We start from the raw sequence: 24,703 nt of genomic DNA on the forward strand, positions 1-24,703 counted from the left end.
CCGCCCCGCGCTGCAGGCGGCTGTGCGCCGAGCTGCTGCAGAGCGGCGGGAGGGAGCTCGGAAATGCAAATCCGCGCTCTGCGGGGGGGATCCCGGCGCACCGGCCGGGCTGGTTTGGCTGCATTTATGCCCTCGACCTTCGAGGCTTTTACCTTCTAACCAGCAGCGTGATTCACCCCACGAACCCCGAGGCGCTGCCCGGAGACGAACTCGGGAACGCGTCAGACCGGGCAGAGCCCCCCCGTCGGTCGGTACCCGCTGGCTTTTTATGAAAAGCAGCGGTCCCCGCGCCTCGCGGCCACGCCAGCTGTACGCACTCAGGCAGGCCGGCCGCAGCCGAGCCAGCGTGCGCCGACAGCAGCCGGCACGGCGCCGCGCTGCAGAACCAGCTGCTTCCCCCTCGGCCGACGCCTTTCTCTCCCCCTCCCCAAAGGACTACAACCCCCAGCATGCACTGCTTGCGGGCGCGGCGCATGCCGGGATGTGTGGCTTTCCGGGCAGCCCGGCGCATGCGCGTGTGGTCGGAAGGCGCTATGCCGGAGGGTAAGGGCGCGTTCCGGGAGGTGCTGCCCAAACAAGGTACGGCCGGCGGGCGGGACGTGGCCACGGGCACCGTCGCGAGGCGGCTGACGCGCTGCTCTGTCTTCTTCGCAGGGCAGCTGTCGGTGGAGGACGCTGCCGGCATGGTGCTGTGCAAGCCGAAGGTGCTGCCCCTCAAATCGGTGTCACTGGAGAAGTTGGAGCAGTTGCAGCAGCTGCAGCGCGCGGCCATGGAGGCGTCGCGGCCACCCGAAGGCACTGCGGGCCCACAGCCGCAGCCTTAGGCGGGGTGCCAGGTACCGGCCGAGCGGCCCGGGGCCTCCTTTCGTCTCGTTCTTCCCGCACGGTTGCATTGCGAACGGACGCGCGCGGCCCGAGGAGGCGGCTTTCCTCCCGCAGAGCCGCAGCTGCGTCCCCGCCTGAGGCCACGGTGCAGCACTGAGAGGGCACAGGGGCACTGCGATAAAAGGCTTGTTAATTCCGCACCGTACATTCGTACCGTTAGTTTAATTACTTCAGCCTTCAGCTGCTCCCAGGGAGCGGAGGGGCAGCCGAGCTCTGCTGCTCTGCAAGAGTAGCGACTGAGCCCCGGGGAACGGCACAGAGCTGCGGCCGGGCAGGGGCGGGTAGAGACAGGCGCTGCCCCAGGGCAGCGGGCACGGCTCGGCACGGCGCTGCTCTTAGAAACACGGCTTGAACGTGGCGTGACCGCGTGTGGAGCCAGCAGTTGGACTCACACCTTGTGGGTCGGGTCCCCTTCAGGACTGTCCGTCATTCTGTACTTAACACCTATTGTAATACAAATATTGGTGACAGAAGTGCTGCGCAGTGCACGTGCTTCAGAGTTTGGAACAGCCTAAAAGCAAAAGGCAGGAAGGAGAGCTTCACAAAAAATATTTTTAATATGTTTTTACCAGAATTTTTCACTTTTCCAGTTACATAGAAAAAAGGACCGGTTTGGTACGTGCTGGCTGGAATACCTAAAACCGACCAGTGGAACAGGTGAACTTGTCCAATGACCCAGCTCTCATTTCTTGGGCTCTTTAAGACAAAGAAACAGCTATTTTTCCTCCCAAAGCACAGTATTTCAGCAGCAGCAACGAAGGGGATCACAGCGGCTTAACCTGACCCCTCTAGAAAGCTCTGTATAAATCAGGGATTGTACAATGAAAACACTGTCCTTGAAAGAAACAGCGGCAGTCAAATGTGAATGCAAACATGGAATGACAGGTCATAAACATGGCACTTACAAAAAGATAGCTTATCTGAAGGCACCACAACAGAGTGGCCAGTTGGTCTATTGGATGCCCGGAGAAAGAACTTTTCTTTCTGAAATTTATAAAACTATTTAAAAAAAATGATCTGTACCCAAAACATGTGCTCTTAAAAAAATATGAACTGTGCTAAGCAACTCTTAGAAATTTGGTATATAATATATGCATATACATACATACATGCACACGTGCCAAAAAGGCCTGTGTGTTTGTATATATATATATATATATCTAGATACCTATCTTTTTTCCCTTTCAGCTTTTAAGTCTTCAGCAGTTGGTTCCAACATTCAGTAGCTTTCTAGCTTAAGCTGGCCTCCATCTCCTTCACTCACAAAACGCTTCCTGCCCCTGTAAAAAAAAGTAGAAAGTATATTTTCAGCAAGTGTACAGCAGCATCACTTCTTCTGCCCATCTGTCATTGTGAAGAATCTTCTCTTGGTCTTGGGAGCCAAATGCGAGGTGTATGAGATGAGCAGAATGAGTCATGATCACTAGCAAACTAAGGCACCCGAATGCTACATCTAAGGTTATTAGGCTGTTCAAATTTCTACTCTCCTAACCGTTTAATGTTGAACATTACCATTCACACTTCTAAAAGCTGCTAGCTTGAAAGCCTAAAAATGGTATTTTTCTACCCCAAACTGAAATACAAGCTCAAAACACCTCAGTATATTGATGAGAGCTGCAGTATAATCCAGCTTTTGTCACAGCAATGACTTTCAGCCCTACCAAACCCACGTGCAAGTTGATACTGAGATACAGACAGACTGGAAAATACCTGACAGCGTTTCTGATGCATGAAATCATGAATAGTTTTAGCATCAAATTTAAACTTTTACGAATTCCCCATAGGAAATGAAATTTACAGGTTGTATTCTGACTGAAAATACAGAACACTGATTAGCTACAGTAAAACAATAATGAAACAGAGAACACTACAATATTCGTGCATCTCATGGTTGCCTTTTTTTTTAAATCAGGTATGTAGAGATTTTGCCACATAAATGCCTTGTTGCTTTTTGACAAAAACATTACGACTGGTGTCTAATCCTGGAACTCAGTTCAGTTTACAATGTTTTAAACTGTTTTAAAACTTTTTTTTTTTCCCCTTCAGGTTTGTCTGCACGGATCATTAAAACTCCTGAATCTTCCAGCTCCACTGCGCTGATCTCTGCCAAACAAATGAGCAAAACTGAGAGGAGAGGCAGGCCTTCATCTGCTGCAGCACATAAGCACGCTGCCGGGGATTCCAGCAGAGGCTCACTTCCCTCAGATACGTATCCACCCTGCTCTTTTTGTTCCTCCATCTTCCCTAGTCTCTGTACCAGCCTGTCACACCCAGGTTATAAGATCCTGCTTTCAAACTGAGCGCCAGCACCTCTTTGTAATAAAGCAAGTACCTTGAAGGACAGACGTCTCTCAGTGGTTTGGAGATGATTCCAGCCTGAAAACATTCCTCTACAAACCGCTCAAGCACAGAATAGGAGTGTGGCACATCCAGGTTAATGTCTGGTATTTCACAGTAAACTCGTTCATAGCCCTGTAGTTTAAGGATGCAAATAATGATTTGGTTGTTCTAGAATTACAGTTTTCTAAACATCTTTTGGCACTCAGAAGAGGACTTCTTTTTAATGCAATCTCATATATTCTTTAAGCAGTTTCAACAAACTGAAAGCAGAACACCTGCAAATTAGTGGCAAAACAAGGTGTCATACCAGCCCATTCCAAGAGCTGGTGTTACACAACAGCGTATCTATATGAATACACTAGCTGAGTATTTCAGCTTCTTAAAAAGACAGAAATCCAGACAGTACAGACTGCATACGATAGCCTAGCTGCTAGTAACACAAGGAAGAAGGATTAATTGCTCTGCCCTGTAGATAGAGTGAAGGCCACACATCTCAATGAGAGATGCAATAAATTACAAATAGCGTTTAAAAGAAAATAGAAGCTACTTGAAGATCTTGCTTAGCATTCTTTCAATGCCATACTTACTCTTTTCATTTGGTCCATAGTAATGACAGAAGACCTCGAGAGAGATTTCAGCAAATCCAGCATCATTTTAAAGGTCTTTTCTCCAGTTGACTCCAAAACCATCACAATTGCCTAAAACAAACCATGCAGAGGTTTTAACTAAAAAGAAAATAGTGGTTCGAGTACATGCTGTGTAAGCACACCCACGTGCAAAGAAGAGTGAATGTAACACTGTGTGTTTTCTGGGAGACAAGTCCAGTTGCTACAAGCAGTCCCAATTTGAAAGGAAAGCCTGATAGAAAGTTATTTGTGTAAAGATAGAAGATATGAAAAAAGAGAAAGGACCAGATGGAGTGAAGAGCCCTGCCTACTGTGAGGGGTACGTAACTGCATCTGCATGGCTGCTGCAGCACTGATGGCAATTAATTTTGTATCTAGGGTTTTAGAACAAGAACTCCTAAGTTCAAAATGTACCAGTCTCCACAAACCCCATCAACAACAGGTGTCCGTTTTCTATCCTAGAATAAGAAGTCAATTTATTGAAAAGATAATTTTATAACTTTGAGTGTTTGGCTTTCTTGGTAAACAACCATTTCAACTACTAGATACAGCAGAGTTCTTTCTCATATAGTGTGGTTCTGAATTATCTCAGCCTTCTACACGTACTTAGATGGAACAGTTCCACACTGAAAAGGAAACTACAACTTAACAAAAACAGGTAACACCTGTTGGTATACCCAGATGTCTGAAATCTGTTGTAATGTGTATTTAAAAGGAAATAAACTCCAATACAACCTGGGGCTTTTGCTGGTATTCCTCAGCAGAAAGTAAGCTAGGCTCTTATTTGTCAGATGTTTGTCTGAACCCAACAACCAAAATGTCATTCTGGGTCTTCCCAGAGGGACCAGCAGCTAGTTGCACAACACACAAGTGAGCATATAAACCATTAACTTTACATGAAATAATTTAAGTAACATCAAAACTTGCAACTGAGCTTTAAATTCCAGTTGCATGCATACCCACATCAAAACAAAACCCGTTGGTGGTACTGGCAGTCATTAGAGGGACTCATTTCTCCTTACCTCATATACAAGTTCATGGTGAAAATGGGGTACTTCCAGTTCCTGAAGGCAACGTTCAGCTTCCAGCAGGTCTCCAGAAAGCAAGTACTCTTTCAGCAGCATATCAATCTATTGCATTTTAAAACAAGCAAAACACCCATCACTAGTTAGGTACAAGATTTAAAAGCTGTCTCACCAACTCTTTTGGTGATCTGTGATCAACCTAGTAGCAAGCCAGCTCCTGAAACCTGCAGCTGGAGTTCTAGTAAATGTAATTAAGTTGAGGCATGAACAGCAACCTGAAACGCAGTGTAAGCCCAATACCTCTCTCTGTAGCATAATACAGATGTGCTAGCACTAAAAGCTTTGCTGCAAGTGATGACTGTCAGTTTATCTTAATGCCTGAACTCTTTATCATCTGCTGCACTCACAGCACGAGAGATTACATCATGACTATTTTAAACCTTCCACCTACTTCATGGCATGAATCTCTTAAGTTTGCACAATCCTTCCAGCCTCTTTTATTTTCAAGTTATTGCTGTGCTTTTAGTCACTGGCGCCAAGAAATAAACTTCTTTTGTAATCTAACATTACTTCACCATTTTGTACTATAAACCCTAACAGTAAGTGCTTGAAGTTTAGCTTGAAGCAAGAATAGCTGCACTTGCAATGCAGAATATGAACCAGTATGTTTCCACCACTGGTCACTAATGATAGCCACGTCCATCAGCAAAATGATCATCGATTTTCAAAACCTACTTTGTATGAAACAAACTGAAATAAGAACATTTGTTTAAAAATGACACCAAACATCATTTAGCTGCAGAATATGTGTATTTCTCTGCTCATCCCAAACTAGATAAGCTTAAAGAGTAAACTCTGGAGGGAAGAGACTTGTAGAAGTCAGCTACCTCTTTAACAAGGTGTTTCACAGACTGCTGGCCACCTCCTGAGCCCCACACGTTGTCTATGCGATTTCCACCCTTTGTCACACTCAGTAACACAGTAGCTCGGTCCAGTGCAGCTCTAGAAAGTAAAGGCAGTGTTTTAGGAAGTGAGGAAACTTCATTGGAAGACACCTGTAACATCCACAGCAATCCCCCACCACATCTATCACTTCTCTTCAGTCAAAGTGATCCTGACTGGGAAGAGGCCACACCACCTTTACACTCTTGGTTATACTGAACTCGGGACAGGGAAGAATCCTGCAAAGGCAGGAGGTCTGAATCATCAGTGCAGAACCTGAAGTGCTCTCAAAGGAAAGAACAGTTTCTTTTCGAGATGAATTGTAGCTGGACTGCTCCAAGGATGCAGCTTGGCAGGTACATCTCAAAACAGAAGTGACTTTCGTGCTGAAATAAATTTGCTATCCAAAAAATTGTGAAACTTTGGAGTTCAAGCTCAAACAGCATTTCAGAAGGCAAATACGTAGTTGTGAAGAGATGAAAAAACTGAAGTAGGTGAGAAAAAGAAGAAATGGCAGATCCAGTGAAGCACTATCCAGCTAAAAAAGGACCAGTTATCTCCCAGTGCTCATATTAGTGTTAGTGAAAAAACCGCTACTCACTGAGATTTAACACACAGCAAAGACTGACCAAAAAACTGCAGTGGCAGCAAAACATCCCAGATGTGCAACATGCAGGCTAAAACCCTTCATACCACAAGAGAAACTTGTGTAACAGACTACCAGTTTTCACAACTTTAACCCCCAAATTAGGCGGCTCAGCCCTGGCCTTCTTCCTAGAAGTATGCATAGAAGTATGCAGCTTTAATCAGAACAAATGGAACTTTTATAAGTTTTAGGAGTTCAGCACCTCATTATCCAAGTCTGAAACACTTATGGGAGAAGAAACAATAAAAAAAAAAACATGGCTAATTATTACAATGTCTCTTCTCTCTGATGTTCCTTGAAACATCTCAGCCTGGAACTGAAAACATTTACTGATGAATAAAGTGCCACATTCTAGGAAAATACACTGCAAATATACAAACTTACAAAATATACAAATTTGAAACCTTTATGAGGCAAAACACTTCATCCCTTGTGCATTTCACAACAACTTTAAAGCAGCTGTGCTGACACTGTAACTCATTAGTCACATTAAAGCTTTTCCTAAAGACAAAACCTTTTATAACCACTTCTTGTTTCAGCTCAGGCTCCCCATTCAAACTGAAGTGGGACAACAAACCCCACAAACTGACCTAAACGTATCCGTGTGTTTTTAAGGCACTTCCAGCGTTTCTTAGCTGACCTGAGCAAATCTGGGTTTTGTTGTTATTGCAGACTGCACGTTTTTGATTGCTTGAAATCAGAAATGAACTCTGAGAACCAAATGGTCCATGTCCCAAATTCCTGATTTTATTAGGCATTTGAAATAGAAAACCACAGCTATAGACCGCAAGAAACTTACCGAGCTTGGATGCAATCCACAGTGCCTTTGTAGCCATCTATGTAAGTACTGCTCAGAATCCCATCTCCAACAGCTCTGGCAATGAACTGGCCCACCAACTACAACAAAACAGAAACACTTTTAAGTAAAAGTTGAATCTGAAAACAGTTTCAAGCAGACAAGTGCAATACGCTTGGTTTTCAGATTTTATTATTTTTTACCTCAGTGTAAAAGCATGGCCTGGGGAACTGGGTACAGGGATTACAAACTGGAAGGCTCTCCATAGCTATTTATCAAAATACAGTCTTACTTCATTTCGCTTCGTTAATTTTAGGCACAATTTAAAAAGAAAAACTTTCGATGACCACCATAAAAATCTGTCAGTATACCTGTGGTGCCCTGGGAGAATCCAACACCAATTCAGGTAGATCTTTTAGCAGTCTGTCAAATGATTTTTCCACATCAGTTTTGCTTACTACTGTCCCACAAAGGTCAGAGATAAGCTTAGATGTCATCTCCCTGTGACTGGCCTTCCCCTCTAGTGCCAAGGAAACAGCCAGCACTGGCACACTGTATTTCATTTCACCGAGGTTTAAATCCTTCAGCATCTCCTAAAATAAAATTTGTAAAAGAAAACAGGTTAAGATCTCACCATGATAGAAATGTACGTTGTTAACAAATATTTCCACAATTACACGTATGCTTCTACCTATGTCATGAATTAACTTCTAATGCACTTTTCTGGCAAACACTCATTTACAGCTAGCACTCGAGACTCACTTGTGCACTGTAAGTTTGCCCCCTAAAATAAGTGTAAAGCACACGACGTACCGAAACCTCATTGGTATCTCCATGTTCAAAATATTCCTGTATGATCGGTGTTAAGGTTTTTTCAAATGCTCTTTCATCCAGAGGTAAAACTACTGTTTCATAGACACAATTCTCCTGTTTCAAAAGGAAACAAAACATAAAGATTTTTATGAAGTGCTAACAGCATCAAAACACAATCCATACCTCTAATGCTTTAGTCCTCATAGTCAGTGTTCCACCAGAAAGTATCAGATTATGTCCCTATGGTTGAAGTGTGGACAGTGCTGGCTAAATGTCATACTTCTTGTATTTTGAGTTCAGTGTTAACTGAATTCACTGTTAAATGGCAGCAAATACTCCACACTCTGCTCCTAGCATTCTTCTGACACCACGTGAACACAGAATCAAGTACCCTGGTACTCAAGAGACGGTGACAGAAACTCCTACCCCAGCCCCACAGAATTATCAGTTCCACAAGATTAAACTTTTAGCAACTCCCTGCAACTGACACTTCTGCCAGCAAGCCTGCCTGTCTGCCCCCTTCCTCAGGGGGTCTTCATGATCAGACAGGTGACAGCATGTACAGATCTGTCAGACAGAGAAAGCACCTCCAGAACATCTGTAAGCCAAGCTATTCCCTAAGAGGAAAACCTTATGCAGCAACTGGTCCTGAAGAGTTCTAGCACTGCCAAGACTCCCCAGTGTGATTCAGTTCCTCACAGACTACAGAACATTCAGAGCAATATTACAGATTGCTGCAGTTTCAAAGAAATATCCAACTGATACTTATAGAAAAGAAATATTCTAGGACCAAGAATTACAGCAGAAATCCAAAAGCCTACTTCTTCTATCATAACACTTTGTTTACAATCTTAGAAAAGCTAAGCAGGAGTTTAATGCAATTCTCAATTTTCATACAAACTTATTTTATGCATTCATCAACTTCATTTTCAATAGCTGTCTGCTAATCTGCAATGAATTAGTGGAAGAAGGGATTCTAAGATACCCACAGAGCATCATCTCAGCAGCTGTGCTACAACAAAAAGCTGCAGCTCAAAGAACACCACCATCACTCTGCTGTTGTTACAAGGTCTTTATTTACGGTCTCACAAATGCATCTGTCACAGAGACATCAATAATCTGTGCCTGTAATCTCAGAGATTTAATCTGATAAAAATTTATTGAGGAAATGGCTTTCTTTTTGTTGGTGTTTACATAGCTGTAAAGCAGAATCTTCCACAACATATCCTAAATAAATATATGTAAATAAACAGAAAATCCGGGTCCTCAACTTCATACCGCTTTCAAGTGTTTGCACCAAGAAGATACAAGATATTGTATCCACAGTGTTGGAGATACAAAGAAGAAAGAAACCCCTAGCAGGTAACCTCATGAGCTAAACTCCCAACTGCAGTCTGTGTCGTACTTTAACGCAGAGCCTGCATGCAACTCCGAGCAGCACTGCAGCATTCACCTCCATGACAACCAGCAAGAGAAGAACACACCTGGGAAAAGCACACTGCCTAGTCAGGCACAGAAGGAGGGCTTGGGTGTAAGACCTGAGCATGCTAAATATTGCAACACTTCTATACCAGTCTTCTTTAAGTCAATCATCCATTCTCAAACAAACAAACGAGTACTTAATACAGCCAGTCAAACATCCATATAACTTGTGAGATTAAGCATTTATTAATATGAGCATCACAGTAATTTTAATTAATATAAAATCAAAACAAGCGCTGAGCAAATAAATTTGTTTGCCTACCTGGTCATCATCATAATTAGGATCCTTAACATCTACTTCTTCCACATCATACACTTGACCTGGTGTTCCCCAGACTCCCTTACCACCTGCTCCACCTGGCAAAATAAAGAACAGTAAGAAATTAAGCAAGGACAGACAGTTTACAAACAAGACTTTGAACACAACCCAACATTCTTTCACTCACAGGTGTGCTTGTAGCCACTGACTCTGGCAACATATGCTGAAAATGGCAGAAGCATCTGTATGACATTCAGCAAGCAGCCTTTTCGTTACTTTCCACTAAGATATTAAAAGCAGAGTGCACAGAAGCACACAAGAATTACCGAAGGTTGAAACAACTGTACTTCTAAATATAGTCAAGCCCTCAGTTTACACTGGTAACACTTCTGCGAACCACTTGACCACAACAGTTCAAGCCTGTGTATTCAATTTACTAATAAAAGATACTTAAAGTTATTTAAGAATACACACAATTTTTTCCTGGTAAGATTCCACCTGCAATTAACTCCTATTGCCACTAACAAAGAACCAAGTGCCTGCACAAAGACTGTGTGCTGCGAATGCAGTTCTCAATAAAAACACCAGCACTGCATTCTGGACAGGATCTTTACCAGCTACTCTCATCACCAAACCACACCGACCTTTCTTTGGAAGACCTCTTCCTTTCCCAGACCGGGAGCGCCTGTCCAGGACTTTCCCCTTAGGGCTTGTTGGTACAACCAGCCCAGCCTTCTGCGTCTCTCCATTCTCACTAACAGAGTCTCCTCTCCCAGAATCTCTTGAAGAATTCTTCCTCAACCGCCTCTTTGCTTTAGCATTTATTTTGGCTTCGGTAATAGAAGTTGCAGGAATCCAATTGCCGTTGATTTCAGTCTTTCGTTCCTCAGAGCCACCATTTTCTTCATCGCCGGAGAACAGAGCATCACTCAGATTCTCCACTTCTTTAAAAGAAAACACAGTGAAAAATCTGTTATTGCTTTGAACTGGTTTATGTTAAAATACCAGAGGACGCTGCATTTAAAATGGCTTACAACATTATATACTACTCTTACTTCCAACAGATAAATGGTGATGTTTTATTTAGATGTGTCTACACATCACAGTAATAAGGAGTTCCTTATCCCCTTACACATACTACCCACAATCTAAACAGAGCTTATGTTAATAGTTGGAAAGCAAACGAATGAACCATTTATAAATAGGTAAACCACAGAAAACTCCACCCTTGTTAAACAATTTATCAGAATTCCACAGTGCATAAGACCTATGTGACTGGTTATCACTCCTCCCACTCAATGCTTGTTGTGGAAAAAAACAACTGTCCGTGCAGTGAATGTTGTAAGAACTCAATGCCATTAACTGAACAGTCACCACAGTGACTTTGTAATTAATTTCCTACATCATCAACCAGCATTCCTCTCATTCGAGGAACTTCAAACAAGGCTCACTGTCTGGAAAATCAGTGACAGACACACAAAAGCCTGCGTACGAGATTGCTTTAATTTCTGTTTTTGAAGGAAGAAAAAAAAGCTGTTTAATACAAAACTTGGAGAGTTTGAAAACAAAGACTCAGAATAAATGTTCTGAACCAACATGATCTCACTTCCCTAGGGATTGTTCCTTATTGTCTGCTAAGGCAAGACTGTTTCTAAAAGTCACCACGGTTTATTCCTCGCTGCAGTCATATGTAACAGTTAACTAGCTTGGTCTCCTTTTAAAACACCCTCTGTAGAAGGAAAAAATCCCTCTTACAACACCCACAAATGTTTCAGAGCACTGAGAAGTGCAATAATGTCACTCATTTGTGAAGTCAGATCCAAATCTTATGTGTGGATTAAGTCTTATTTCACAAAGAAGCTTCCCACACAAACTCTATGGATCAGTAGAACGTTTTAAGTGCCAAAGTCTTTGTAATTTCTTCATCTTCCTCAACTCATGAAGATGAATAATACATAATAATAAAGAAAAGCAATTGAGGACCTGCTTAATATTCCAGGTAGCACTCTGGGACTCCGTGTGAATTAATGACACACACAAAGGCAACAACCTGAGCTCTGTTACGCAGCCTCCTTTTCTTGCAGTCAGAAGACTCACAGATACAACTTCCAGCCACAGCCCAAGGATGCACACAGATGAGGCACACAGAAGCTGCTTTTCCAGCTGTGCCAAACCTGCTTCACAGAAACGTTCATAGCCATAAACCCACAACATGGAGAATATTTTAAACTGTGATTTGAACGTAGCTGAATATATTACTTTACCATTCCAATTCACTCCATTAAAAACGTCCACTTGACAATAGCTCCAGAACTGTATTTTCTCGTTTCAAAACAGGCTCATGAAAATGGGTTTTGAAAGCAAAGCACTCTAATAAAATATTTCTAACCTCAAAGTGCATATCCATATCAAAGAGGATACTGCACTACAAAATGATGACAGCGTGATGCAACTGCCTGCTTCATGATCACAGAACCACCGTTCAGGAGCACACAGCTGTGAATGCTACAGCTGAACAGTAACACAAGCACTCTTGTATTAAGCTTGTACTCCCACAAAAGTATTCCCTTTAAGCTTGCAGCAAGCTAAGAAGAGAAAAACCACGTCCCTTTACTGAAAAACATTCCCACAACAAGCATTCTCAGTTTGTCTAATATTTTAATACTACAATGAAAGATTTGCATAAAGCTAGCACAGGGCAAAAAAGCAAAGCTGAAGAGAACAGGTTTTCTTCTGTGAATTCCCCAGGGAGCCCTCTGCAGAACCAGCTCATCTCAGCTAACTGAACTCCCAGCCCAGCCTCCCATTTGTTTCTCCAGTTTAGACCCCACGCTTCACTGATCGCTTCATTCTCCCTCAGTTTTCAAAGGAAATGGTCACCAATTAATGAAAACAAGTCACTCCTTGCTAAGGAAAAAAGTGAGGCTACAGGACAGTCTCCACACACCTTCCTGATCTCAGGTTTGAGACTAAATGCAATCCTTTGCAGCCTATGTGACTTCAAATTGCACACTGTATTGTATTTATTATTTAATATAGCAGCATACAACTCGGAGCTGCAGCTTCTTTCTGTACAACACTGCGACCTGCTGCCCCTCCACTATTAGTTACCTCGTTACTCTGGAGAAAACAGATTCAACTTTTACTAATTTGGAATACTTTTATTTTTTAAAAATCATTTTTTATAAAATGTATACATCAAATGACATGCTTTTTTTTCAGCTTCTCACTGTGGCATCATATCTATACACACACATACAAGCAACAACATGTCCTGTACACTCTAAGGCTTTACTTGCCATGTGTTAAAAAGTTACCCAAATTGTTCTTGTTAATCTGCTATTAAGCCAGTTAAAATCTGTGGTACTCTGCAGCAAGAAGTACCAAAAAGAACACTCAGCAAGTACTTCCCTACCCACAAGTTTCATCCGACCAAATTAGATCTGTTCAGATATCTCACAGCTTCTTCTCTACCACCCAAATGTAATTCTAAAATGCTGAAAAGCAACCTACTACAGTGAACTGATTCTGGTTTAAAGTAGGAGTTCATAGGAAAAATGATGCAACTTCAGCTGTGTCACATATCATCTTAACCTGTATTTTTTTCTAAAAATCATTTAAAACTTACAACAACTCACTGGGATAGAAAGGTCAGTGCAGACCCTCACAACTTGACATTGCATTAATCAGACTAAGCATAATGTAGCACTTTTTATGTGGACAAAGTCATCAATTTCAAGACAGCATAACATGCGTTCAGTAATGTTTTCCCATTGCTGCTCACTTTAGCCAAGCCTTTCTTCTAATCTTAAGCTAGACAGAAAGGTAAGGCTGAACCTGCACCTCTAAATGTACCTTCATACTGCACATTTGAATTTACCTCTGTCTTCAAATTTGCACTACTGAAATAGCATACAAGGAGTCCAGAGTCACTATCCAGTAACTTATTAGAGATATGTTAAGTGTCTGACTGCTTTTAAAGGAGGTTCAAAACGAACATCAAGCAGGATACTGTAATACATAGATGAAACAACAATTCTGTAAATATGTGATGAAGATATATATATATATATATATATGTGTGTGTGTGTGTATATATATATAGTAGTATTATTTTTAAAATAACCAGAAATGCAACTTACAACAGAGAACAGCTCAGGTCAGATAAGCAACTTTAGGCAAAAAGAATACTGAATACATTACTTACCTACTGTGCTAACATAAACATGCTGCTTTTCTATTTCCATAGCTGCTGAACAGAACTGACAATGAAATGTAGTCTTAACGTTCTCCCTTCAAGGCCTAAACAAAAATGGAGAAGCTTAGGGGGAAGAAAAGCGCTAGAGTAACTCCTGAAGGAATAAAGAGCTGCAAAGGCTTCACCCACAAAAATAAATGTTTTTTAAGTTATAATTAACTACCAGTATCCACTGAAAAATTCCTGGGAAGGTAGAAGATGTAACATGAGAAAGCACCACCCTTAAACACGTCTATTTAAGCCTTGATGTCTTAGCACTTGTCAGTTCTGCTGCTTATAAAGGTGGAACCAGGATAAAAGCCATTACGTTTAGGATAAAAGCCCTCCATATGCAGCCTTCTTAAGTTGATAAGTGACCTCTATCAACTTGAGACTGTTCACTTCTGCAGAGCAGTTATCTATATAAGCATACAGCATTAATGTTGTAATTGCATCCATAAGACAAACAGTCTCCAAGTTGAACTATAGTGATAAAATGATACCACTTTATCAAGTTCAGACAAACCTTTAGAAAACAAGACATTTTTAATTGCTCCCTTCAGGAACACAGTTTTTATATTTTACACTATGTCGATGTACAGCTGCCAAATTTTCACACGCTTCTGTGCCAATCAGCAAGGGATACAGCCCAACACTTCTCTTTTTTCTGTTACTCGCTCTTCCTAGCAGCTGCTATTCTACAAATGACCACAGGTAACTGTGAAAAGGATCCCATCCATCTTTATTTACACAAAACTAGTGTAGCCTCATGAATCCCCACACACCTTTTTACCCGCAAGATTTTCACTTATCACCCTGTAGCACTGCAAGTACCATTGGCACGTGTCCATCTCACAAGAATTCAGACCCTTTCTCACCTTTTGCTGCCCTGAAAACTGCTTACAGTTGAGCCGTCACATTGTGACACCAAATGACATTCCTCCCTTCCGCTTTTCTTTCCTTTTTTTTCCCTCTCATACCCACTTTCCTACCACAGAACCATTAACTGCTCATGATTCAGCCCAGACCGTTGAAAATAAAGTAACCGTTTTAGGGCACAGCGCTGAGCTCTCATGATCTGGTTATTTCTCAACATCTGTCTCAACAGTTAACAATTTAATGGACTATGAAGTCCTCCCCAGCCCACAGGTTTTATTTTTTTTAAGTAAATATGCTCCCAACTTACCTCAGCTGATCACTCAGGTGTTCCCAGCGCTCCCAGTCACCGCTGACCACAAGCCTCCCTGAGCAGACTTCAATCTAACCGGAGCAAATTACCTTGTAAGAACAGTTTCGTTCTTCCTAGTGGAATGTTCCATCTGTTGGTCCACCTCTTATAAAAAGCAGACAAGACACAAAGCCGGCATTAAACAACAATCAAGAGGAAGGCATTCACCGTTAGTAACAAGGCTCTCCCTTCGAGGCAGAGGCATACTTCTTCCTCACGGAGCCCTAACTGAAATCCTCCCCATATGGCAGCATAACAGTCAGCACAGCCCCCATACGCCGTCAGGACGCAGCACCCCGCTTTGTCTGTAACTAGGACGTGGAATAACCGAGCTCCACCATCCCCGTTGCCATGCCGACCGCCCTCAGCTCCGCAACGCCTCCTCCCAGCCCGGGTTCTGCCTTGCTCCAATTCCAGCACCTCGCTTTTATCACCGTACGGATAAAATCCGCCGCGTTACGCCACACGGAGCCGCTCGGCACCTCCCTCCCGCGCAAACCGCCCTCTCAGCGCTCACAGCCTGCGGCCGCCCGAGCCACCGCTGCCGGCCCGCCCCGCGCCGCGCCGCAGGCCCAGCGCCGCCTCACGGCCTCCCACCGCCCCCTGAGCGAGGGGTTACCTCAGCGATGGGTGCGGAGAGCCGCCCCTCACCGCGGCCCGGATACCTGGCGGGCAGCCTGCCGAGCCCCCTCACACCGAGGCAGGACCGTTACCGGCGGCTCGGCTCGGCTCCGCTCGGCTCGGCTCGGCTCCGCTCGGCCTCGCTCGGCCCCGCCCCCAAGCCGCGCGCGCCCCGTCTCTGCTTGTTTTTGTTTTCTTCCCCCCAGCGACACGGCGGAGAGCGGCGCTTCCGATTGGCTGACTCCCGCCCGCTGCCGCAGCCAATCGGCGGGAAGAAAGAGAGGCGGGTGGGTGGGGAAAGGAAAAGGGTGGCAGGAAAGGAAAGGCACGGTGGGCGGGGGGGAAGCATGTCGGCCGCGTCGGTGTGGGGGCGGGAAGGGCCTCTCGTGTGGAGAGCAGGCGGTGCTCAGCGGGGTTCCCTGTGCAGCTGCGCTCGTTGCCTGCCCAGCCTGCTTGCACAGGGCCTGGCTGCTCAGCAGCGTGTGCTCCTACTGTAAAAAATCAATATTTGCTATGTTTTAAACAAAGCCACGAGAAAATTGGTGCATCACCTCGTCCTCGCCTTGCTAACGGTAGGAGGGGGAAGGTTCAGGCCCTTTCCGTTCACACAGCACCTCTCTGCCCCTCCTCTGTGCGGTCATCACAGGGGCTGCCCAGGAGCAGCACGGCTGTCCCGGAGCCGACGTTTTTTTTGCGAGGTCTGTTAGGAAAAGCTGCTAACTCACGCTGATAACCAAAGCCTGCATACCATCCACCGGCTCACAGGTTTTCTACCTCAGATTAGTTTGCACTACCCTTTTTTCTATCCACAGTGCTTAAGACCAGGCACCTGATTACAGGTGACAGCCTGTTTTATTGTCAAGTGCTCTGCCTCTGCTCAGCCCCTCCCAACAGCTTCTTCAGCCCTTGTTCTCCCTTTGCAGTCCGTCCTGCCTGAGAGCCCTGAGCAGCCATTCTGCTTCAGTGCACAACACCACAGGGTTCTTCAGCTGCCAGCGAGGGAATTACAACATTACGACTTGACTTTTGTTGGTTTTAGGTTTTGTTTTGTTTTTTACATATCATTCCAATGTATTTCTACCCCAAATCAGTCTGAACTGCAGCCAAATTTCCCTTGTGTAAGTGCTGCTGTGTTCACTTATTGGCCCTACTCGGCATGAATCATCAGAAGGAAGTTTAAGAACCAAAACAACAGTGATCTTTTAAAGGACTGTGTGGCATGATTGCTGTATTTTTAGTGATAAACACTTCCCCCACCAGACACAATGGAAAGAAAATCTTTCTTGTTTGTGATAACTCCGGGTTCCGGCCATGTTCCAGGCAGGACAGCTTGGCATGATCACACAAGCCTTTCTTCATATAAGGCGGATTCTCAAAAGATGTTTCTCTCATCAATCAAAAAATATTTCCTACTTTTCTCTTTGCATATTCACTGCCTAGCATGTGATGCTACAGCATCATCACTGAGATGTGGAAAATAGAATCTATCCATTAACAAAGATCGTGGAATTCAGCTTCCCCACAGCAAGACAGAGGAACTGAAAGAGATTCTGCAGCCAGGAGTGATGACAGAATGAGAGGTGATACAGTAACAGGAACCCGCACCAGAGAAGATGCCACAAAATAACACCTCAGTGCATCCTGCCTGTTGCTACTACCTGTTTTAAAGCATTCTGTAAAATTGCTGGAGGATTTTCTTGTAATATTTAGGGCTGGATCACTTCCAAGGCCCAAAAGCTATCTGATTAAATCAGAAGAAGAGGAAAACTCCTGAACCAACCAGCGCTTTTCCAGACAAGGAAACAGTGTGTTTTTCCTTTCTTCTGCTGCACGTCTCTAGTAGCAGCCTGGTTATCAACCACTGAAAATCTTGTCTAGATTTGCAGTACAAAATTTCTGATTTCTAGAACACTATGACCTGAAAAAGGAATGATGTGCATGCAAGATTACTTGTATCTTCCTGTTGTATCAAGCAAACTACTCAAAGATATCTCCATTTTGCCTTTTTTGCCTTAAAACCTTAATGTTAAAAAGACATAGTCCATTACGTACTAATCTCCAGGCTGCAGGAAGCAGCTTGCTCCTTCCCTGCTTCCCTCCCCGGCTGTATGAACAGCACTCAATCCCCATAAAAACAAGAGGGCAGAATCCCACTCTCCCCTTTCCCATCTACCACTCAAACTCAGGAAGAAAAAAAAAAAAAAAAAAAAAAAAAAACCACGAAAAAGCAAACCAAACCCAGTTCCTGGCCATTGCTCAGCTCCCACACAAGCTGCTGTTAGGAAAAGCTGCTAACATCCCACTTTTACCTGAACTGCGAGCTCCACTGTGCCACGCCGTGCTTTGCCACACAGGATCTGCAGGGATTCCTTTCCCCTCCTGCTCTCCCACCTGGAGCAAACTGCTGGGAGAGAGGCGAGCAGGTCACTTCCCAGCTCTCTTCTTCCCTTAGCGCTGGCTGGGTTGTTTTCAGACTCTCCCCTCCCTTTCTCACATGTTGGCCAAGCCCTCCCAGAACACCCAGGGGAGGGATCCGTTGGCTGCAGTTCCCCAAAACACGTGGAGAAGCCTTCCGCCAGCCCAGGGTCGGGGGCACACACACCCTGCACCCTCCTGCTGCCAGCCTTTGCTTTTCAGCACACTTCAGCAAGATTCACACTGTTTATCTGCCCTCCAGCACCCAGAGAGCAGTGAAAAGCAGAGAGGCTGTGTTTACTTAAAAACATCACCCAGCATTTTCTTTGTACTCCTCAATGTGGGTTTCTTCAGAGTTTTGCTTTCTGTTTTGGTTGTTTTCAAAAGCCAGCACCTGTGATGTTGGCACCTCAGCAGTTCTGTTTCATCACAATCTACTCTGCTGCAGTGACAGTTAGAATACAGCTTTCCACACATAATGCAGACAGCAATAGCATATCGAGTCTGCTAAATCCGTCTGCTCTGTTCGCCTGCCTGTCTCTTGGCTTTCTGATTTCTTTTCCCTCCTTGCACTTTCATTTGCATCTTCTGCACTGGCTTCAAGGTGCCTTCTTCAAATGAACTGCAAGCACAGCAATCTCATTCTCACCAGTCAGCATCAGCTCCAGGTTGAAAGGATACTGAAACACGCCTTCGCTTTTTTAATGCTCATTAATTAGAGTTGCTTCTGAACATCCTCCTACAGCTCTATACAAGAGCTGGCAACAGTGCTGCAGCTCCATGCTGCATCTGCAGCCCCTGCCCAGGAAGGGCCAACAGGGGGAATGCAGGTCATATCTGTCTGGGTGTGGAAGCTCAAGTGTCACTTGCTGAGATGGTTTTGGACAAACGTTTTCATGAAACACAGACTATCTCTGCCGTGGCTTTCCAGGACTTGCCCCTGGTAGTGTGCAAAAACCTTTTCCCCTTTGCGTTTCTTTGTGCACCTTCCTGTCAGGCAATTTGGAATTGGGTTTGCTCTTTAAAACCGTTTCAGGCATGTCTCCTCTGTGTTACATTTGTCATCTGTTTATTCTTGCCTTAACAAAGACAATCGTGCCTCTGAAAAGACATTTTACTGGAAGGGCTGAAGTTGTGAAATGTGCAAGGCCGTTAAGTGTTCCAGATAGTGAGCATTTACAGTCTAACAACCAGAAACATGTAGCAGTGAAATACTTCAGAATAATTGTCTTTTTCTTACTGGTTTACTGTGGGAGAAAATCTTCAGGAGCCATTTGTACCAAACAAGCTGTGTTATTGTCTTGTAGTTATTATTTGACAAACTGAGGTACTGTGATTAATAAATCACGTGCCTGCTTTTTGTGTGTGTATAATCACATGCTCCACACATATTGACAGAAGCTTACAAAATATTTACCTATGTGCATAGGACTGGCAGGAACTTCTGGGCCACCAGGTCTCCTATCATGGCAACATGTGATATAATTCCTTTAATAAACCTAACAAGTTCTGTCCTCAAAGCCATTCAATACTTTGCATGCATGACTGCAACTGGGAGGCTGTTCCTCCCAGATAACCAGATGGTTAGCAGCAATCAAAATCTCTAATGCATCTTTTTGCTCATTTACTCTTTACCAGCACTGGCCTTTAGCACCACTAAGTCTTTCCTCTCTCTCCCTGGGAGACACTTCCACGATGCTTTTACAGAGAGAAATTCACCTGGTTGCAAAATCAAGCGGGACAGCCTCTCCTTGGGTACACCCAGCTTTCACTGCAGCCTGGGCTGCACTTTTCCCATTGTGTTCTATGATTTCATTGCTTTTCTCATGCTTCCATGATGTTGGCAGCCTAGTTATTCTGTGATCGAAGTATGAGCTGCCAGTTTGCATGTAGGAGAAGGTTCAGACCTATGACCTTCTCTTTCTGTTGATTGTTCTCCTTGCAGCTGGCTTTTTTTTTTTTTTTTCCTATGTATAACATTTCAAGCTTCCTTTGACCTGAGGTCACTTCATATTTTCTGTCATCAGCAATTTTCACCAGTTCTCCACCAATGTTTGTACCAGGCTCATTCCCGAAAGCACTTTCCCAGGAGTAGTGCTTAACAGCCCCCAGTAGCCTCCTACTAGGTTGGCAGCCTCCCACCCCTCTCACAGCAAGTTTCACTCATTTATACCTTGTCCTAAATCTCTTCTCCCTGTTCCTAAGAACTTTCCATGTTGCATCATCTGGAATCTAAATCCAGAGGGCTGAGATCCACCCCAATTCTCTCACTAAGTAAATGCTTTTCCTCACCCAAGAAAGATAAACAGGTTTGGCAAACGCATTTAATCTCATGCTGTTTACCCCCGTTTCTTTAGCCGTCCTTTCCTTCGCAGTTTGTGCTGGAGCTTTCCACACACCATTAAGCTGCAGTGTTCATGCCCGCTCTTGCCCACATCGGTTCTCTCGGTGCGCACAGGTCGTGTGCTCTGCTCCGGTCCCTGGCTGCAGGGATGTGCTGGAGATACTGGGGCCAGTTCTGCAGGAGCTCTGGCATGTGGGTGAGCCCGTTCCTCTGCCTGCAGTGCATGAGGGATCCCTGGGATTTGCTTCTATCCTGCCTGTGAACATTTCCCTTGCCCGTCCCACCAGCATGCTCATCTGTAGCCACATGATTAACATCCTCACCCTCAGTGAAAGCTAAAAGAATTTGGGTTTTGCACATACCTTATGTACATTCACCTCTATATCATTCTTACTGGAGAGCAATCTCACTCTTTTTCCTCTTTCCCCGTTTTCCTCAGCCATATGCAACTGGGAAAAATGTTTTCCCCTTTTTATTAATGCCATTTAGAAGAGCAAACTGCCTAACTTGTGAAACATAGGTTTTATGACCGATCAGTTATTTTGCTTTTATAAAATAACTCCTTGCAATGACTGCTTATTCTCAATAGCATTTCTACATTTGAAATTGATTTAACTGCAGCCTGTGCTTTCCAGTTTTTCCCCTTGCTGGGTTTTATCTCCAGTGAGGTAATGCATAATGAACACTGGTCCTGGAGCTTCATCCCAGCAGCGCTGAGACACAAAAATCCCCAGGCTCCTAGAACAGCTGATAAAATGGATTAGTTCTTGCTATTTATTTAAATATGTCCCTTGGAAAACTGAAGCTGTACCAGCAATGCCTGTCTTCATCACAGAGATATAGTATTTTAAGCAGAGCTTTGTTTATTATTAAAAAACCTGAAGCATCCTGAGTCTTCCATTTAAAAAAAGCAGAACAAAACAAAACAAAAACACAACATGACAGAAGTAGATATTTCTGATGTTTCTAGGGTAAATATCAGCGAGACAGAATGGAAGAGCAGATGTAGATTTGCTGCTCCTTTTGGAAATCCATTTTAACCTTAAAATATAGCTGTGTAGGTGGCCCTTTGTGGTAGTTCACAAAGTTCTTTTTGGTGTTTTACTTCTGCAAGGCCTGGAGCCTCAGCTGAAGCTCGCCTGTCTCATCACTCTTCCTTTCCCCATCAGCCTTTCCTTCTTGGTCCCACCATGCTGCCCCAGAGTCCCAGCATGGAATGGGAAGATAGAGAAGGGACCATGCACAAAGGCTTGGCTTTCTCAACTCATTTGCTGCAAGGCACACAAGTTTGGCATCTGATGCTCCCTCTCGTCACAGCTGCAGTCAGTGCAGTGCTGATGTAAGCACAACCACTCCTGCTCCCCTCCTGTTCCTGCACGACTTGTTCTGGGCCATCCAGCTCCAGGGGGCTCTGGAGAAGACATCCATGAAGGAAGGTCCAGCGGGCTGAAGGAAGTGTGTTGGAGACAGGGCCCACACCACATCTTGCCCTTCACAGTATGTGCTTCAAGCTGTGGCTGCTGCCAATGTAACAGTGATCTGGGCAACAGGCTCAATCACAACAGGCCCCATGGTGTGGAGCAGATTTTGGCACGGCTGCTCCACACCATGCTCCACACAGTGCTGCCCCAGCCTCCTGAACCCCCCAGGCCGGTGCCCTCATGACAAGGCCTGGCACAGCACAGTCAGCACCGCAGGGCCAGGTTCCCATCTCTGACGCTGACTTACTGCATGACCTAGGGCAAGTCACTTAGCTGCTCCCCTTCATTTCCTGACTCTGCTAAACGCTAGGGATAATAAGTAACTTTGCATGAGCGCTGTGAAGCTTTGAAATCTTCAGATGAAAAGGCGCTGTTTAATTGCAAAGCGTTTTTAATAATGCTCATCATTCGCTTCCCTCTGAGCTGCCTGTCGGTCTCAGGCTGGAGCACTGCAGAAGCCACGAGCATCCAGCTCCCAGCAGCAGGCTTTGGGGGAGTGCAGGATTCTCCCGCATCCAGCTCCACCTGGGAATCTGACCTGAGCCTGGGCCCAACAAAAAGCCAGAAGCTCAGAGCTCCTTGCAGACAGAAGCTTTCTGGAAAGCTTGGGGATTTGGGGGAAGGGATTTAAACAGCTGTGTTGACAACACAGACAATAGGGATCTGATTCAAGCTGAGGGGGACTACTTGAAAGGCAGCAGGGAGCCACAATTAAAGCAGTGATGAGGAGGAAGGAGAGGGGAGAAGGGAAGATTACTTGGGCTGAAATGCTCCCAGACTGCAAGCAGCCACAGCCACACGTCCAGCTGGCACCCGCCTGCATCCTCCTGTGCTCTGCATGTCCAGTGTGCTTCCCAGTGCAGTCTGCCAGGGTGGCAGGGGCCTTGTGAGGCCGTTCAGTATGAAAATTAATCTGGAGTTTTACAAAGGGAGCTGTTTTGTGCAGCACTGCAGATAAAAAGAGATGAGGTTGTCTTTGTAGCCGGGCCTGCAGAGCTTGCACTTAGCCAAGGGGTTCTTTCTATTTCTTTTCTTTGACTCACTAACACAGCAGTAGCTGGAGCCGATGCCTGCAGCTCACTGCAGCCCAACACCTTTCCCAAACAGAGGAGACTCTGTGCACTGCTGGCAGCTCCTGTGATTTTATCGCAGTTTTTGAGCTTTGGGGATTGTATCATAAAATCCCAGCTTCTTGAAGCAAGGGAACTGTAACTTTCATTTATAAATGAGTTATGTTCCTAGCCCTCAAGGATGAAAGATTTGAAAATATGAAACTAGAGTAACTTAAAAAAAATTGGGAACTGAATAAAGAGATCCTGCATTACATTGGCTAATAAGATTTATTATTATTTTTTTTAAAGTTGGGAAAAGAAGTAGCTGGCAAATAACTTCTTGGGAAATGGGGCAGGGCTTGGGCTGACTGCTGGCTTCTCAGGATTTGGAGGTTGCCAATCTGCCTTTGAAGTCTGCAGCCATTCATAAATCCTTACATAACAGCAGCAGCCACAATGCAGTGGAGCTCCAGAAATGCTGACAAGAGGAAAGTGGTGGGAAAAAGATTATTTTAGCAACCTGTGACAACGCACACTGTGGCATTAATATTTAAAGACAAAAGACCTGGAGCATTAGCACCCCAGATCCTCTTAGAAAGGAGTGCCTTTTTGCTTTATGTACTCAATTTGCGCCTTGGTACACCTCTTGTAAGCAGAGCGGAACTGGGAGGCTCCACAAGATCACAGAAGGACATTTAATGTGACTAGATATATCTTGGTCCTTTGTATTTTAGGAAAGCAATTCTTCTCATTACAGTGGGTGGCCATGGCTGAAAGCTGCCAGGACCCAACAGGAGCAGATGTGAGCTTCAAGCACCTCATGACCACTGCTGTGCTTTGTCCCAGCTGCATCTCCAGGTGTTTTCACACAGTCACAAGCAACCAAGATACAACAGCACAGCAAGTGCTCGTGTATTAGCTGCCCCATGTCAGCCCATGGTATACACCTCTCACATGCTCCTTCAGGGGTCACACTCACTTGTTCAGACCACCTGCATGCTGGTTTAAGTGAACACATTTTGCTTCTCACTTTGCTTGGCTGAGAATTCATGAAAGTGAGTTTGTGAGTTTGTGAGCCTGCTCAGAGTGCCAAGAGACAGAGCAACTCTCAGGAGGAAACATACCCAAATGGCATTTCTGACACGTTTCTTTCACTTCATGTTTTTTATTCTCATCTCACTGGGCTCTGCACTTTCTCATGCTGCGAGTCACTGCTTGCATTGGATGCTGCATTAAATAGGTACTTACTTAACTTCAAGCCTTCAGTGGCTCTCACTTCATCCAGACTTGCTCTACTTTGGGGCTCAGAGCCCGTGTAGGAGGTTTGGGAAGAGGCAACAGTATATGCCTCTGCAGAAAGATGAAAGCAGAAGAGCAGGTGATACACAGCCTGTGAACACACAGCCACAGCCACCAGCCCGCTCCTGGAAAATGCCTATGAGCATGGGTCCTACTGGCCTCGTCCAGAGCTCTTGGGTCCACACACAGCTCAGCAACAGTCACACAAGGAA

At 44.5% G+C, this 24,703-nt stretch overlaps 2 protein-coding genes across 4 annotated transcripts; one reads left to right on the forward strand and one right to left on the reverse strand.

The window, feature by feature from the left end:
• Positions 1-506: 506 nt before the first annotated feature.
• Positions 507-3,228, forward strand: BBIP1 (BBSome interacting protein 1). Its single transcript, XM_042818097.1, has 3 exons — positions 507-579; positions 655-836; positions 2,932-3,228. Exons 1-2 carry the CDS (start codon positions 510-512, stop codon positions 822-824), a joined length of 240 nt encoding a protein of 79 aa, XP_042674031.1. The 5' UTR covers positions 507-509; the 3' UTR covers positions 825-836; positions 2,932-3,228.
• PDCD4 (programmed cell death 4) lies at positions 1,424-18,513 on the reverse strand. 3 transcript variants are annotated; one of them, XM_042818095.1, is made up of 13 exons: positions 15,899-15,987; positions 15,238-15,384; positions 14,022-14,116; positions 10,459-10,758; positions 9,818-9,912; positions 8,074-8,187; positions 7,632-7,853; positions 7,264-7,361; positions 5,764-5,878; positions 4,874-4,981; positions 3,813-3,923; positions 3,218-3,357; positions 1,424-2,165 (listed from the first exon to the last, which is right to left on the reverse strand). In XM_042818095.1, exons 3-13 carry the CDS (start codon positions 14,059-14,061, stop codon positions 2,105-2,107), a joined length of 1,404 nt encoding a protein of 467 aa, XP_042674029.1. In that variant the 5' UTR covers positions 14,062-14,116; positions 15,238-15,384; positions 15,899-15,987; the 3' UTR covers positions 1,424-2,104. The 3 variants fall into 3 exon arrangements, with proteins under 3 accessions (XP_042674029.1, XP_042674027.1, XP_042674028.1); XM_042818093.1 differs by lacking the exons at positions 1,424-2,165; positions 15,899-15,987 and adding an exon at positions 18,210-18,513 and having other exon boundaries at positions 2,197-3,357; XM_042818094.1 differs by lacking the exon at positions 1,424-2,165 and having other exon boundaries at positions 2,197-3,357; positions 15,238-15,382; positions 15,899-15,920.
• Between the last annotated feature and the right edge of the window lie 6,190 nt (positions 18,514-24,703).

This window comes from Centrocercus urophasianus, unplaced genomic scaffold (assembly GCF_019232065.1).
Source record: "Centrocercus urophasianus isolate 14NV4802_14NV808 unplaced genomic scaffold, USGS_Curo_1.0 seq_17, whole genome shotgun sequence".
In the NCBI taxonomy this organism is placed as follows: domain Eukaryota; kingdom Metazoa; phylum Chordata; class Aves; order Galliformes; family Phasianidae; genus Centrocercus; species Centrocercus urophasianus.

What these genes read in the sequence shown, in the direction of transcription:
- PDCD4 (XM_042818093.1), bottom strand. Translation starts at nt 14,061, where the DNA reads ATGGAAATAGAAAAGCAGCATGTTTATGTTAGCACAGTAG. An exon ending in TGTTTATGTTAGCACAGTAG is followed by an intron (nt 10,759 to 14,021) that starts GTAAGTAATGTA and finishes TTTCTTTTAAAG; the next exon opens with AAGTGGAGAATCTGAGTGAT. An exon ending in AAGAGGTCTTCCAAAGAAAG is followed by an intron (nt 9,913 to 10,458) that starts GTCGGTGTGGTT and finishes TTATTTTGCCAG; the next exon opens with GTGGAGCAGGTGGTAAGGGA.
- BBIP1 (XM_042818097.1), top strand. Translation starts at nt 510, where the DNA reads ATGCGCGTGTGGTCGGAAGGCGCTATGCCGGAGGGTAAGGGCGCGTTC. An exon ending in GGAGGTGCTGCCCAAACAAG is followed by an intron (nt 580 to 654) that starts GTACGGCCGGCG and finishes TCTTCTTCGCAG; the next exon opens with GGCAGCTGTCGGTGGAGGAC.